At 34.8% G+C, this 18,091-nt stretch overlaps 1 protein-coding gene across 5 annotated transcripts in view; it reads left to right on the forward strand.

Moving 5' to 3' along the window:
* Nucleotides 1-3,006: 3,006 nt before the first annotated feature.
* The window catches only part of TyrRS-m (Tyrosine--tRNA ligase, mitochondrial), a 42,691-nt gene continuing 27,606 nt past the window's right edge, over nt 3,007-18,091 (forward strand). For 4 of the 5 annotated variants that reach the window (XR_013012395.1, XM_076449372.1, XM_076449374.1 and 1 more), the window contains exons 1-3: nt 3,007-3,141; nt 12,288-12,407; nt 17,251-17,398. Coding sequence is in view for 4 of the 5 variants with exons in the window: in XM_076449372.1 (XP_076305487.1) it covers nt 3,080-3,141; nt 12,288-12,407; nt 17,251-17,398 (330 nt within the window). In the remaining variant the exon portion in view is untranslated. The remainder of the gene's footprint in view (nt 3,142-12,287; nt 12,408-17,250; nt 17,399-18,091) is intronic. The other variant, XM_076449375.1, reaches the window with a different exon arrangement.

Genomic DNA, 18,091 nt, shown 5'->3' on the forward strand with positions numbered 1-18,091 from the left:
TAAAATGTGCACTTTGTACAAAACTGCAACAATGCCTGTGGGCAGTGTAACTAATGTCTTACTATGATTCAGTAGGCTTTAGAGTTAAAAGAGTTTCCAACCAGTATGGCACACTGACGATGCTCCAAGACCACATCTGGTGCCTCATACAGAACACTCTAAAACATAACGGTTACCCACAACATTTATTCCAAAATATACGAATACCTTTATAACTAAGAAACATGCAAATCCAGCTAGACTGCCAACTGTGCCTAAACTCATTATATACTCTTCTCTTCCACATATTTGAAAACAAAGCTTAGCTTTGAAAAGTCAAATTAAACACGTAATTCATAGTTACTACACCAAGTTGATTTTAGTTTAGTTTTTAAACCAACATCTCGCATAGAGGATTTTTTTTCTACACTAAATACTTTCTCCCGGTTTCTTTTAAGACGCTCAACTTGCAACGTCCGGGTCACAGGTTCGAATTCTCATTATATCAAACATTCTCGCCTTTTCAGACGTAAAGAGCAATCCCATTATTCGTTGGAAAAAGAGTAGCCCTTGAGTTGGCAGTAGATGGTGACGACAAGTTGCCTTTCCTCTTGTTTTTTATTGCTAAATTAGGGACGGCTAGCCCAGTTAATCCTCGTGTAGCTTCGCGCAGAATCGTAAATAAATCAAACACAATTTCTCTTTGTTCATGGCTTGTTCAAGGACTGTAAGGCCTCCTGTATTGGAAAAATAAAACACCATATAATAGTTAAAGACAATGAACATATAGGAGTTTCCATGAAAACACAAAAACTGAGTAACTCCTGTGATTTCTTTATATGTCAACACCAGACATGAACTTTACTTATCAAATTTCAATATTCTTTGCAAAGCCAACACTGCTCTGGATTAATGATTAAAGAAATCCTTCACATAAAAGAAAAACTTCCACTAACACTGAAAAACATGCAGTTTATTTTTAACTTGTATATATTTTTAATGGTTACAGTATTAATGTTTGTTATTCTCTCACTTTCTGTTTTAGTTTTAATTAAGTTATCGTTAATGTGGCTACGGGCCTGGCATGGCCAAGCGCGTAAGGTGTGCGACTCGTAATCCGAGGGTCGCGGGTTCGTGCCCGCGTCGCGCCAAACATGCTCGCCCTCCCAGCCGTGCGGGCGTTATAATGTTACGGTCAATCCCACTATTCGTTGGTAAAAGAGTAGCCCAAGAGTTGGCGGTGGGTGGTGACGACTGGCTGCCTTCCCTCTAGTCTTACACTGCTAAATTAGGGACGGCTCGGTGTCGTTGGCTAACAACTTACTCACTTAAATACTTGTTGGAAAATCCGCAAGCGATTGCGGCCCTATGTTCCTAAATAGAATCTAATGGTGATAACTAACTGACTAATGTGGCCATGCATTTTAGATGTTTGCTGAGAAATGATATATTTTTTTTATTCTGCTTTATATATTGAAGATGGAAACTATACAGTTCCGAAATGTTTATCTCTGTTCCCTTTTGTTTTTAAATAAACAAAGTTGTTCATCTTAATTTCATTTTTTTTTTAGTTACGTTTTTACTTTACATAGATGTTAATGTTTTTTTTTAAAACACTTTGGGCCAATTACTATACATTATGACCAGTTAATTAAGTTATTTGGCTGTTAATGTTTAATTTTAATGTGTTAATCTGAAAAAAGGAGAGGATCATATCTAGACTCTTTGAAACCATTATGAAATACTGTATTCTGGAAGCCCCTTTCATAAGATGATTGAAAACTGGAACCACTTTAAAGCTCGAGACGCTCTCGCAGTTGCATAGGTTCTGTAAAAGCTAGCACTGTGCTGACTTGATATGAATAATGCTCATAGTGAATAATTTTAAATGTAGTGAATCAGTGTATTTTACTTGGCTATTATCTCGCATACTGTGTCAGGGCCAGACTTAAATGTCTCCATGAAATACTGGGATCTGGAAATCACCTTTCTCGGATAATTCAAAATTTAAGACCCCCTTTCTGGACCTCGAGGCCCCTATGCAATTGGAGTACTTGCCCTCCCCCTATAAATTCGGCTCTGATTAAAGAAAAGAGGTTATCAGAGTTAAAATGACTTTCAATTTCACCCTTCTAAAGAGTATTTACTATATATCTCTAGTAAGATATATTCAGGTCACTTTTGTGGATTGCTGTCCAAGCGTTATGAACGTAGGTAGCGAAATCTACGATGTAAACAATTTGTAAATATTTGCAAATCCATCCACTTGGGTAGAGATTACATATATACAACAATGAATATCTTATAGAAGCTTGCACCAATTTGACACTGTATCTACTTTTCCGTTTTTGTGGGATAAACCCATACTAAGGGAAAACGCACTTGTAAAAGTTGGCATGAGTTCAGGTATCCTGATTTGTATTTGTTACTTGGAATATTAGTTAGTGTAAGTAATCTAAGTGTCGAGATCGGCCTCTCGAGAAACTGGTTTCATTTGAAAATGTGGTATTACAATATTCTTTACTCTGTCTTTGTCTTATGCAGTCCCAAAAGTCAATTTATGTTTGAACTTACAGAAGCTGGCCAGTTTACTATCAGAAAAAATATATTATCATGTATTAATATTTTGTTTTAGTTTTTTACTGATGTCATTTGTCTTTTTATGCTGTCTATGATCAATATAACTCTGCGCTTAACATTTTCTGGAAACTCAGACTTGAGGAGTACCTGACATCTATGTTTTTGAATATAGTGTTGTATACATTTCATAATAAAAACTATACTTATATGTGTATTTCATATACATGGAGTTTAAAATGCTAAGAATAATTCGATACACAATATAATAATGAATTATTAATAAATTTTTACGCTATATGTTGCATTTGGTTCAATAAATAATAGAAATAATCAGGATCTCAATTATTTTTATTTACCTTATTTAAGAGTTACAACTTTCTTTCTTTGTGAACCTGACGATGACCGAAGAAGGTCGAAACGTTGTTCGCTCCTCTACGTAAAATATTTTCTCAACCCAAACGAACCGTTTTACATATATATTTTTATTTTAAAAGTAAAGAGGGCAACGTAATCGCGAAATATGGCAGCACTGATTATGAGATTCAAATTTAGTGGATTTTTAAAACAATTGAAATTTCCAAGGTAAATTTAGCCATAATCTCGTTGTCAATCGGTTTGGAATATTCCGTTGACGCTTTATAATTTACCTTATAAAGTAGATGTAATTAACCTTTTTAGTGGAGTCGAGTGTGATAGAATCTGCGTCTTTGAATTATAAATAGAGCTATAATTTGTATCTCAGAACGGCTGGTATGGGTATTAATACTGTCATTGATAATCAGAGAACAACATTTCGACTTTCCTTGGTCATCTTCATTTTTATTTCAAGTGGGTTTCTCGTCATCAAAAAGAGCTATAATTTATCTAATTTATTATAATAGTTATAATATTACTTTTTAATTTAAGTTTTCACCATTAATTTCGGTTTATCTTTAAGAGGAGACTGGTTGAATATTTTAGGAGTAAGAGCTAAATGAAAGAAAATATGTATCTAGTCTAGAAGAGAGTGGAAATAGAAAGCGCAATGTTACGAAAATGTTATCCTTTGGAAGTTAAATTTAATATGATTTTGAAGTAATATTCTTTATCTTAAGATGCATAAGGTTGTAACTTGTTGCATTTAGAATAAAATAACATATGGACAAGAAGAAACAACTCGTCTTTGATTTTCCAAGGTCAAACTTGCACACTACTCTTAAGAAGAATAAAAATTTAGACCCACCATTTCTTTTTAAAGAACTTATTGATTCTTCTTAGAAACTTTTAAAAAGTACTGGCTTTCACAACTGCTCTGGAGTCTCTTTCCATTGTAAAAGAGAAGACTATCTCTTTTTTGACTTGAAATCAATGTCTGTAAACAAACCCTAGACATTTATTAGGTTTGCTACTAGGGTTAGTATTTATTGGATTGAAATAACTTATTCACCATTTCTTGTGTCTGTTGTAATGATTCTCACCCATCCTACTTTCATTCTTGCCCTAAATGGTTGGAAGAAAAAGAGGTGCAACATTTGAAAATTATTCATAACATTACTTACCCTGAGGCTCTCAAGTTGCTGCCCACCACTTCATCTCAGACTTATGCTACTGCACTTCATTCCACTACTACAGTAGGAGTGCAGATGGATCTCTCTGTGCCTCCAAAAGAATTGTTCTCAAAACACATGAAAAGTCTTTTTAACCTCCATGGTTAAAAATGTTGATCAATCAACTTCAACATCCATCTCTGTCCCTTCCATACATTCAAACAAATTCAAAGATCACCTTCCTTTGGTTTTGGGTAAAGGCATTTCCTTTGATACATCTTCTTCTCCCACCCCACAATGCAAAACAATCATTCATTCATGTTCTCAGTTGCTGCAATCCTCTTCCAACAGCAAAAACCTGCCCAGTAGGATCCATGGAGGTTGATAGACCTCACTTGAATAAAGACAATAAAGAAAAAAGACATGGTTATAAACAGAAGGGTTCTCCACCCAATTCACCTACACATAAGTAAAAATGGCCACCTTGATACAATAGAACTGTCGAGGTTTATGTTCTAATAAGGATCACATCAAAATACTTATTGTTTCCTACCATCCTGTATGTGTCTTATACAGGAAACATTTCTGAAACCTGCTGATACAGTCATTTTTCGGCATTTTTCTTTGTACAGAAATGACAGGCTGTGTGATGGACGAGAGCATGGAGGGATGGCACTGTTGGCTGATCAGCATGTGCCCACCCTGTCTTTGCCACTCAACATATCCTTGGAAGCCATAGCCATCCGTGTTTCCTAGGATTATACCATTATTACTGTTTGTTTTCTCCACCTATCACCTGGAGATACCTATGATCAGTCAGACCTTGATGCTCTCATTGAACAGTTGCCATCTCCCTTTTTATTACTGGGGGACTTTAATGGACATCATCCCCTCTGAGAAAGTGCTGATGTTGATAGGAGGGGTTGTTCCATAGAGCATATGCTCTTTGATCACAACCTTTCTCTTTTCAGTACTGGTTCTTCTACTTATTTTCATGCACCTAGTCAGTCCTTTACTGCTATTGATATCTCAGTTGCTCCCATTCATTACTCTCCCATTTTACATGTAGGGTTGACAATAATCCATGAGGCAGTGATCATTTTCCTATAATTTTGAGATAAACTGACCATGGTCAGTACTACCCGACCCACATGCCCTGGTGAAAACTGGATCAAGCAAACCGGACCTCTTTCATTGCTCTCGCAGAACTCGATCCTGCCATCATCTGTAAGCCATCAGTAGACAACTGTGTGACAGCAGTAACTGACTGTATTATACAAACAGTTGCTCAATGTATTTCTAAAACCTCAACACGTTTTCCACTATATCCTCATCCATGGTGGAATCCTGTCTGCCACATGGCATGGAAGGCTCAAACATGGGCCTGGGATACTTTCCGTAGATATCCCACACTCTCAAACTTCATCACTTTCCAGCAGGCCCATGCACATGCTTGGTGGGTAAGATGTCAAAGCCAGAAGGAATCTTGGATCAAGTTCACAACTAGCATATTTTCTACCATCAGTTCCAGAGTAATATGGGACACAATTTGAAAGGTCAATGGACAATGTAAGTCTGTCCCTCTCTCGATCTTGCTCTCTGATGGCCAGGAAGTAGCTGATACCTGGAGCATCACTGATACTCTAGGTGAAAGCTTTTGCCAAGTATCTAGCACTTCTGCTTTTTCCTCCACCTTCTTAGCCATCAAGACTCGGACAGAGCAATCACATCTTTCCTTTCGAGCTGATTGTCTCTATGTCTATAATCGTCCCTTTACACTGGTGGAACTCAAACTGGCCTTCATTGGTCTGGCAGTACATCAGTTGGACCTGATGATGTACACTATGAAATTTCCAGCCATCTATCTCCTGCTTATCTTTCAGGAGAATGTTTTTCCTGATGCCTGCCAGGTGTCTAAGCATGGGAAGGATCCCAAGATTCCTTCACACTACTGTCCAATTGCTTTGACAAGCTGTCTCTGTAAGACCTTAGAGAGGATGGTTAGTACTTGTTTTGTTTGGTTCCTCAAATGAAACAACCTTCTCTCACCCCAGTTTGGGTTCTGACTATAGAGCTGCACTGTAGACCACCCTATTTGACTTGAAATGTCAATCAGAGAAGTCTTTCTCAAATGACAACATCTTGTATCAATATTTCTTGACTTTGAGAAGGCGTATGATACAACATGGAGGTATGGTATATTGCAAGACCTCCATATATATAGGTTACATGGTCATTTGCCCATTTTTATTAAAAAATTTGTAATGGACAGGAGATTCCAAGTTCATGTGGGTTCGACACTTTCCCGTTCTTTCCTACAAAAACTTGGAGTCCCTCAGGGCTGTGTTTGAGTGTCACAGTTTTCAATATAAAAATTAATGCCATCACTGAACAACCCCCTCTCACTGTTGCAAGTGGGCTCTATGTTGACGACTTTCATGTCATGTCAATTGTCAAACATGAGGTATATTGAGCGGCAGCTACAGACTACCCTCAATCATTTGGTGAAGTGGACCACAGCAAACGGCTTTAACTTCTCTCTGTTTAAAACTGTTTGCATGCAAATTTGCCACCAACTGAGTGTTCATTTTGATACTGAACTCTGTGTCGGTGAAGTTATGCTGCCTGTAGTTCCTGAGACAAAGTTCTTGGGGCTTATCTTTGACCGTAAGCTGACCTTTATACCACACATCAAGCAGGTACAGGTTAAATATACAAGAGCACTGAACATCCTCCATGTTCTCTCTTCTATTACTTAAGGAGAGGATTGATGTTCTATGCTGAAGATATATTGTGCTCTTATTCAATCAAAACTTGATGATGAATCATTGGTCTATGTCTCTGCCATACCCTTGGCCTTAAAGGTGCTGGACACTATTCATCATCAAGGACTTTGGCTCTGCACTGGGATTTTCTGTACTTCTTCAGTTCCTCAAAGCTTATACATAGAGTCTCAATAACCTTCTTTGCACCTCCACTGTTTGCAACTGTCTGTATTATGTGCTTTGAAACTTCATTCCTTACTGAACAATCCCACCTGGAGTTGAGTTTTCCTTCCTTAGTGGACCATACTTTTTCAGAACAGACGGTCTGCTATTGCTCTTTTTGGCCTTTGTATCCAGGCTCAGTGGGATGAATTGGTTCTGTCCTTGGGTGACATAGCTTTATCCACTGGTCAGCCCATCCCACAATGGCTTCTTACAGTTCTGAAATGTGACCTGTCTTTAGGTTATGTGAGAAAAGTAGACACTCTTGATTGGAAATACTGTCTGCTATTTGCTGAAAGTCTTTTGAACCATCCTTCCATTCCTATTTATACAGATGGTTCAAAATCAGGTAACTGTGTGGGCTCTGCCATGGTTTGTTGCGGTTCTCCTCTACAGCTTCTGTGTTCACTGCTGAACTGTACTCCATTTCTCTTGCCCTGGATTACATAGAAGCTAAGCAAAACTCAAACTGCACTATTTATACTGACTCAGTTCTCTACTGGGCCTGGAATCGCTTCACAGTAGTTCACATCCTGTTTTTGCTGATAATCAAAGGCAACTGGCTCATTTCTTTTTAACATCTACTTCTATCCAGTTTTTCTGGATATTGAGCCACATTGGTATTTGCAGAAATGAGCTTGCCAACACCACAGCTAAAACTATCTGCTCTGGCACTATCACCGCTGTGCCTGTTCCATACATGGATTATGATCCTGTATTCAAGGCTTGGCTTTATGCCAGCTGGCAGTTGACTTGGAGTTAGCAATGCGAAAACAAGCTTTTCCAAATAAAATCCTATATTGGACTTTAGCAGTCTTGCTTCCATAAGAATTGGAAAGAGGAAGTTGTTTTAACTAGATTACACATTGGTCACAGTTTTTTAATTTATTGTTTTATCTGGAACTGATGCACCAGTGTGTAGTCTGTGTAACACTCAGGTCACAATAAACCACATTTTACTTTCTTGCCATTGTTACGACTCTTATTGATTGCACCATTTTAAACATGATCTGTCCCAAGGTTTGTCTATAATGTTAGACAGTGTTATTGGAGATGGTGACACTGTCCACCTTGGTAATGTTTTTAGTTCTTTAAAGGCCATTAATCTTTTTATTGCCATTTTAATTTTTTAAGTCCATCAAGTTCGATTTGAAATTAGAAAATGGCCGTAATGTTAAATAACTCGAAACCAGGACTGGAAAAGCCAACTTCTGGTGACTAACACTGTTGTTTGAACTACTCATTAGTGATCCTGGTGAGTTATTATTAAAATTTTCTACATGTGTTTTAAAACTTTTATTAGTTTACTTTTTGAAAATGCCCGTAACGTCAAATAACTCAGAATCAGGACTGGAAAGGCCAACTTCAGGTGACTGATGGCAGTTTTTGTACTTACCTGTTAGTCTTTTTGGCGAGTTATGATAATTACAATTATGCTACAGAAAGTCCTTTACAACTTGTATTTCTATAGTTTTTCTCTTAACATTGTGGACTAGATGTAAACATTGGTTTTTTGCTATTTATGTTTTTTAAACTTTGTTTTGTTTTACCTTAATTTCCTTTTATGAATTTTACTAAATTTACTTTAATTTTAACTTTTTACCAGATGTTTGGTGCAGATAGCCTAGCTGCTTTGTGCCATAAAACATTAAAATCATCCAGCCAACCAGGACTCATTGTGTTATAGTTCATACTGCTACCTTCTGGGGTACACAATCCACTTTCTTTTTCCCTTAAATTTTCTTGCCTCTTTGTGATCTTTCACCTTCTACCTTTACCAATGTAGTCCACCTTTTGGTTTGATTGGTTTATTCTTTCCTATCTTCTTCCTTCCAGACTTTTAAATAATTTAATGTATATTAAATTATCTAATATTTCACAGTTGCATAAATATCAAAATGGAAAACCCCTTATTATAAGGCTATGCCATGCTCCCATCAGATCTGGCATCTCACTTTTCCCTTGCTTCTCATATTTGTCATCTAATGGAAGAGATTCTGCTATCTGGCATGTTGACTACTCCCAGTATGTTCATATTATGGTCTCCTCTTTTTTTGGGATTTTGTGTACCACCGGTGATCGTTCTTCAGACTTTGATACTACTCTAACTGGTAACTTTTAAATTTACTTTATTTCAGGATCCCTTATCTACTTTTTATCACATGGATCCTGCTTTCTGGTGAATGGCACCTGATTAGATGTTCTTTAACTCTCAGTCTGCATTGTTCAGCTATGTTGACTCATGTTTCATCTTGCATGGCTTTGCACCTTCACTAACAGTAATAACTTCATGATTTTATGCTTCATAAATGTGCACATCCTAGAACTGCTCCACTTGTGGACTACATGGATAAAACAAAAGGGGATTGCTGACAATCTCTGCCATGCCTAGAGTGAATAATTTGGTATAGTCTGTTTTTCAGTGTAAAGTTTTGTGGTCACCCATTGCATTGTCTCTGGTGATAAAGTTCCTCTGGACTCTCCACAGCACTGGTTCCCTCTCCTTTCTTTGAGTGGAGTATTGGAGTTCTTGCCACGTTCCAGTTTTCCAATTTCAAGTTGCTGGAGTGGTTGTTCGTGAATGCACCCTGCCAAATGTGTTCCACACAATAATCATTCAGCTACAGGATAGGGTGATGGAGCTCTGCAGGTGTAAATGATATTTTCCTATTTATGATAACCAATACAGTAGATTGAGACATCAGAATACATTTCACCCCTTTGATTGAGAGCCCTTATCCTACCCTTGCTTGGATGTCTGTACCTTGCAAGAAGGTTTTGGATTAGAGTAAAGCAATCAACATAAATTCCCATATGAGTTCTGGATGTCTATCTTTCTTCTGTAATTTCCTGCATCTGTTTTGTGGGTCATAAATGGTAGTGCATGGGACAGTTGTAGTTGTGTCCTTGATTTTGCCCTGTTCTTTTCTTATGGAGATGTTATTGCCATTTTGATGGTCCTGGCCTGCACCACAGTTGGGGATGTTGATTCCCTGCAATAGACATACTTTCAAGACTGGATGTCAAGTTCCAATGTGAGCTCAAAGTTAATCCTTGTGTCATACCCGAGAATAGGAATGGTTTTTAATTCCCGGTTCTTGGATTTGAGGTGAAAACAATATGATCCTCATCCAGGTTTTTGGATAGAGTTGACTTATTGAATAAGGTCTGCTACACCCTAGCCACTCTATATCCAGGGGCACATCCTTGTTTACCCACCTATACCATTGTAGGATTGAGTTACGATGTCTTTCTCTAGTTATGATCTCTTTTCTGCCATGTTCTTTCTCACCCAGATGTGCTCCTCTCATTTTCTGCCCTTATATCCTACACATTCCACAAATGGGTAAAGATTTTACTTGGCTCAGAAGTGTAGTTTCCCTCATTCTCAGTGCAGGATTCTAACTTATCTTCCGGAATTTAAGTACCATATCAGAAGTTATAATTTTCCTGTACTGAAAATGTATTGCAAATACATGCTTACTTTCTCTCACACTTCTCACCCTTCCTTCCCATTTTTCTCTACTGCTGACATCTGTCAAAATTTTTAAGTGATAGCTCAATAGAGGAGAATAGAGGGAGTGACATGCATCATGTGAGCATGTTCTGCTTCTATTGGTGAGAATTTGATGCATGATGATTTGTTTGAGAGACACTTTGGAACCTTGCATTCCCAATAAGGGGGGAAAGCAGAAGGCACTGTGGAAAGAAAAAGATTGCATATAGAGAACAGCACTGAATGGGAATAGCTAATCTTGTGATAGGATGCAAGAACCCATTAATAATGCATTTTCAGTATTGGAAAATTATAACTTTTATTACAACTGTCAGTGCATAAAATGAGTGTGTTTAATAATTATTTGGGCATTGGAATTTTGATGGTTTAAAAGTGAACCTTTGGACTTAATACCTTCTGCGAGTCTGTAGGTGCCAACATATTTTATGCACAGTATTAATAATGTATGTTAAATTATCTAATAGTTCATAGTTGTGTATTATAACTAGTAATTGTCAGAATGGAAAAATCCTTATTATAAGGTTGTGTCCAAATTAGATACGACTTGTTAGTTCATATAAAAACAAAGGAAGTGAAACGGAAGATTGCCTTCTGATTTCTGTAAAGGATATTGGACAGACACCAGCTTCTATGTGGCTTATTTGAAGATATTCAAACTTTTGATCAGTACTCATGACATGATCTCACATTCTTTTAGTATTGTTCTACTAAAGTAATTTGCTTATCGAACAAGCTGCTGAAAGAAGGGGAGTATTTATAGAATGTATCACTCAAAGTCTGCAACAGGAATTTAGTACTGCAGCAGTGTCCTGTATCATTGCTCTGGCACATGAAATCTAGAAACGGAATTTAGGTTTTGAATAAGTTATTTAATCTAGTGGTGACATCACGTGTGAAATAAATTTTAACAAGGCTCTGACACTACAAACTTAACACTGTACATTTTTAGATGATTTGGAAGATTGCTTTAGTTAAACTGTGTTTTATAGGATTAGACCTAGTACTATGGTGATGGTAGTTTAAACAAGCTCTGAAGACAGTTTAATTTTTAAATGTTCATAGATAATTTCATTTTCATGTGAAAAAAATTAGGATTATATTTAAATATATAAGTATTAAACTATTACTTTCTCTTATTGTTAAATTTACTAATATTTTAAGAGAGCTCCTATACATTTTCACAAGTAGTTTATGAAATTATCAAACTGCAAAGTTCTAGTGATTCATTAGACTGTGTATTAGACTATATAGAATGTCTGTTTGTTATACTTAAATGAAGGGTATCTTGACTTATGACTTGTTTTATGATGTTTTTAGGTTTGTGGTGTGTGCTATGCAAATACATCTGTAGAAGTATCTTAAAAATTACTGTCATTATGTGTGTCAAACAACTTATGCAAGAGATACTAAGTGAATAGTGTTTGCAGACAGAGAAGTAGGAATAATTAGCATATAAATCATTTACCTTTTTTTATACAAAATAATACATTTTGAAATATTTGTTTATTATGTTTTAATCATGATGGTCGTCTGCTTGCTTGGTATACTTCTGTGTGAGTTGGTAACAGTAAACATTACTTTTGTTTAAAAGTTTTTGTACAATTTTATGTACTAAGTTCTTTAATCACATTTTGTAATTATACTAAACTTAAATGTACATGTGTGTGTCTCAAGGTTTCTTTTATTTCACCATAACAGGCTATATCAACCAGTTACATGTCATAACTCTCAGAAGGCACTTTTTCATCCAATTAGCATTCAAGAGTTACACTTGCTTCACAAGAGAGGTGTAATTCAAGAAACATTTCCAGATGAAAGGTAAGTCAAATGTAACAGAAGGAAACAACATTTGTGAACTTGATTGGACTAGCAAGAAAGACTGTGAATCTAACCCTGGTATATTTACAAACTATGTTGTAGCTAGTTGTCACAGAGGATTAGTAACTGTGTGTGGTAAAATGTTTTTTGTCAGTTCACTATTCAGATGGTAATACACATGAAATCCTACTTGCACATGTCAAACTCCTCAAAATTCCAATTCAGTTGTATGTCAGTATTTTAACTACCATGTATAAGTGAAATATAGATCAAGCAACAGTAGTTGATTATGAGGTCTGATGAAAAGTTCTAAGACTTGCTCTGTTACAGGTGCCAGTACAGAGGCAGTGAGTTTTGCTGAAGTGTGTACAAAGTACAAATAGTGGTTTACCCCAAGAACAAGCCATTTATCCAGGCCTTATGCCAGTGTCGTGAAAAACATGTTCAAAGACAGATGTATCTCTGTCATAATAAAAATTAACAGAAAAGAAGAGCAACACGTTTGCATCAAGTTTTAAGTGAAAAATGGTAAAGGAGGAACAGAAATCCTCAAAATGTTAAGAACTGTCTTTGGTGATGACTGCTTAAGTAAGACTGTCATTTATCATTGGATAAAACACTTCCAAGACGGCTGGGAACTGTCAAGTATGACCCACGTTCTGGGCGACTGTCAACATCATCCACTGATGAAACGGACGCTAAGGTGAAAAACAAAATTTGAAGTGATTGACAATTAAGTATCTGTGAAATTGCTGATGAAATGGACATTTCCTTTGGATTGTATGAGGCAAACTGTGGGAAAGTTGTCACTGGGTTTTTCATTGTAACAGCGTGCCTTTACACGCTGCTGTATCTGTTCAAGAATTTTTGGCAGAAAAATAATTCCTTTGATATCACACCCCCTTATTCTCCTGATCTTGCCGTGTGTAATGTTTTTCCTGTTCCCCCCCCAAAAAAAAAAGTTGAAAGGAAAGAGATTTGATGATATTCCAACTATTCATAGTAATGTGAAAGCAGAACTTAGTTGTGTAACAGTTGAAGACTTTCAGCATTGCTTCTGAAAATGGCAGGAACATTAGAACAAGTGTGTATCAGTTGAGGGAGATTATTTTAAAGGTGATAACGTATAATATTGATGTATGTACACTATATTTTGGAATAAAAGAGAAGTCTTGGAACGTTTTGATCACACCTCGTATATTAGTTTTTGAGCCCTCAACATATCATTAAAATCCATGTCACCATCTACAGTCATGCTGTATGTGATTACTGCACCTCTTGACAATAGTCCTGCAGTATAGTTTTCAATACAGTAGGGTTCTGTCACAAAGCTGTCTTGCCCAAAGTGACACCATTTCTTTCTGCACAATTTCCAGATTCCAGTGAGTACACGAGGATGATAGTTTTTCCAGTGCTTGTTTCAAAAGTCCATTTGTGCAGACATCCATAAGTGCTGCATTTCATGACTTGACTGGTACTAATTTCATTATCCTGCTACTTGAGGAGAGAATAGGAGGCATGATTAGAAGTCTTATCTTGGTGAACAAACACTCTGTTGATCTTGTTTTCAAGTGAAGATCCTTCTCGATTATATTGCATACTGTTGCCTGGGGAATGTGGACAGCTTTTGTCACTGATGTTGCACTTTGCTTACTTTTGATAGATTACAACTTGTTGCAGGTTTGTTTCTAAATGATCTTGGTGCCTCAAATTGATTCATATTCTTCATTTCCCTTTGCCATTAAATTCAAGGGAAATTATATATTTCTTAATCTGAATATGTCTTAATGACTTGATCATATGAATATTTTACATTAGAAAGAGCAAATACCCTTCCAAAGATAAGTTTTCAGTGGCATCACACTATATATGAGATTACAGATGTTGTTAAAATGTTGTTCTGATGCACATAATTCTACCACAATTTGATATCAAATGTGAATGTCACGTGATATGCTGGTTTACATATTCATAATATATTTAATATATATACTTAATCTGTTGTATTCCAACATTTTAATAAAAATTTCTTGATTTTTCACTGACATGAATGCCCGTAGATGGTTACAGTGAAACAATAGCATAAAACCATTTAAAATCTCCAAACAAGGTTTTCATGTTCCTTTAGTAGCTGTAGCAAGTAACATGAACTAAAAGTGTTTAATCAGCATTTATTGCAACAAATCATTTTTTTATTTTTTGACAAAAGTAACTTAAAGTAGGCCAAAAAAAAACAGTTTTTAGACCTACATACACAAAAGTTGTTGCCAAGGGATCAGTAAAGACAACTTGTATTCAAGGTTGACAGCTCAAAATGTATCTGTGGAAAGAACATGATATAGAAGAAACTACATTCTTAGATAAAGCCTGCATGAAAAAATTAACATCAGAAATATTTTCTGCTACAGGAAAATATGCAAGCTTTGGCACTGACTTTTTTCTTTTGCAATTTGGCTATTCCAGTTTCATAATCAGTAGCCAGTTTGGTTATTGACATATAATGGCCCAGACAAACTTAACACTGAGTTTAAAACATGCTATAGTTGAAATAAAAGTTAAAACTTATGCTTGATATAAAACATATATTGTGCTTCATTCTATGGTTTATGTTGTTTGTATTTATACATCCATATCTTTTGTGTTAACTTTGTAAATTGTTGACATTTAGGCTTTCAAGCCTTATACCTGTTGTTTTGTCTCTGATCTTCACTTTTGCATTTCTAACCTTTTTATTTCACCTTCAGGAAGACTGCCCAAGCCCCTAACAACAATTTCAACAGCAGAGGTGGTCAAACTTTGTTCCTGCAAGAGCTATGTTGAAAACTTCACTAGTTTTGGAGGGTTGTGTGGTCTTTGGACTTGTCCTCTTTGTACACTCATACAAACAAATGGACATGATTTTTTTTTTCTTATATTAGTTTGTGTGATACACACACACACATACATGTCTTTACAATTACAAAGGGATCATTAAAAATGAAATTTCAATAAAATAATAAGGCTTGCTGAACACTGAACTGAAAATTAAAATTATTATGATTATACACAAAGAAATGCAATGGGTCATAAATGTAATATTGTACATGAAAATACATTAACATAAAAGTGGGTTAATTTGGTATGTAGTCACAGGAAGAGTAGTATATTGGTGCCTAATGCAGTGTGTAATTTTCTCCAACTGTAGATTGAGTTAAGTTGAAAAGCATGAAGCACATTAAGGACTGGATAAAGTCTTTGAGTGGGTCAAAGTTTGCCTGCTCTTACATCATTGAAAATAAAACATCATAACTCATATTTTTCTAGCTGATTGTCTTTGTAGTTTGTCTCTGCATGTATTCCAACATGTTAATATCATTTTGTTCCTGATAAAACAACAAATGCACACAGTATTCCAAATGAAACCTAATCAGTATTATACAATGTACAAAATTTTATAAATACTTTTATTTGAGATTACTAAAAATAGATCTTGGGACTATTTGTTTTTGATTTGTAAGGATAACACATGGCAATAGATGGCAATTTCTAAGATTTTATAGTTACACCTTTAAAGAAAGAGCAATTAAGCATCTGAGTTAATAAAAATTATAAAATTTAATTTACAGTTTTGTTTGCTTTTTTTTACTCATTTGGATGCTATTTATGCAATTATTAAATCATTGTAATGTTTTTTCATAATCATTTTTACAGTTATATCTTAATTTGATCAAGTTATATATTAAGGGAAAAAGTATATAGATATAAAATATTCTTTTTTAGGATTAAAAATTATTTTAATTTTTAAGTGAATGTATCCATTCATGAAGATGAGAACTACTAAAAATATACATCATTGAACAAAATACATTTTGCTCTACTATTATCAATGAAGTGGTGGCTGAAAATATTTTATTTATAGGGTTGTAAAGGAGCTCTAAAATATTTTCTATATCATATTTATGTGGTAATATTTTTTTTTTGTTTAAGAAGTGAAATAAGTTTTGTACTTGTCCTTATAAACTTATTTAACTATAATCCAGCTTAGTATGTGTTATGTCTTGTTCACTTTATTAGAATAACTGTGATTTTTTATCTGAATTTTTGTACTTTTTCCTGAAATATATTTTATGCTAAGGTATGTTTTTTTTAACTTTAATTATATTTGATGATGATGTAAGACCAAAATACTTTGATTTTAATATACATTTTATGGAATAAAGGCACCCTTTGCAGGAATATGTAGGTATTGAGTTTTTCTGTATCATATGTAGTCTTATTCTTTTTGTTATATTATCAAACATGTCTCTTTATTTTGGAACTATATAAAATATCTTGTGGTGAGATAAGTTTCTCTCATTAAACACTTTTTACCTTTGTCAAGCAAATTTATTTGGCAACAGCAAGTGAAGTTCTACAGTAACCCAAACTTTGCAAAAAATATTAATTTGTATTTAGGTCAACAGATAAATGTTTTTATTTGTTTTATCTTTAGCCAAAAGTAAATTCATTATAGTGAAACATTACCAACTCTAATTAAATGCAAATTTTATTTTATTAATTTATATAAAGGCTATCTTAGTAGAATAATACATGCTTTTATTCAGACTTATTAATGTTTTACCTACTTGTAGAACCTTTAGGAGTAATTACAAACCCTTTAAAGATTTTAGCAGTAATAGTGTAAAATAATAATTTTTTTTGACATGAATTGTGAATAGTGAAATCTCAAATTTTAATTTTTTGTAAAACGTGCAAAAATAATTGTTTTCTGTATGACAAAATTAAATAGTTTTACTTTTCAAGTGCCTTTTTAAATTTCCACGAACATTTTTAATAACTAAGCAACTGTTTTTATTCTTTATAGTCCAGACATACATGTCTTGTTAGATAGGGGAAAACAATGCATCTACAGTGGATTTGACCCAACTTCAGATAGTCTTCATATTGGAAATTTAGCAGTCATTATCGTGTTAATGCATTTACAGAGGTTGGGACATGTAATTCTTAATGTGGTAAGTCCTAGATATTTCAGTTTTGTGTTTTCTGATTTGCTGAATGACATATGCACTCTAGAACTCAGTTTCTTAAGATAGGTTCCAAGATGTGGAAAGTACTTTTATTAATTATTTACAGTCTTTAAGTGATCTAAGTGAACAAGTGTTAGTGAAACTCAAAAATATTTCGTAATTTGAAAATCTTAAATTGATAACTGATATAGAAGCAATTACTATCCGTGATGAAGTTGAAAAGGTGTAATGTTGGGCTGAATTATAAAAGTGTGTTTATTATTATCTGGAGAGTAAATGTCTTTTTTCTTTAATGTCAAAATGTGCAAGTCCCTCTAATATGCACTACAAATTCTAAAAAAATCCTGGTTTGGACCTTATAATTTCAATATAAGTGTAGTTCTATTTAATTTAGCTGTTCACTGTTTCTTAATCTGAGATATCATGGTGATATGTAAATTGCCTACATATCAGCTTTGAGAATCTTAGGCTGGGATCTAAACACAAAGAAAGCTTTCTTTCCTTTGATTTCAGTTGTATAAATTAGTATGGCTTCCAGTTATAAAAGCTTATATCGGTGTTATATTGTTAAAAGAATGTTAGTAAACAACTTCGACAACAATTACAATCCTGATTTTATTTTTAAAAACTTATAAAAGTTTGCTTCATCATTTTATACTTCACTTGAATTATTAATAT

Source organism: Tachypleus tridentatus, chromosome 8 (genome assembly GCF_004210375.1).
Source record: "Tachypleus tridentatus isolate NWPU-2018 chromosome 8, ASM421037v1, whole genome shotgun sequence".
Classification (NCBI taxonomy): domain Eukaryota; kingdom Metazoa; phylum Arthropoda; class Merostomata; order Xiphosura; family Limulidae; genus Tachypleus; species Tachypleus tridentatus.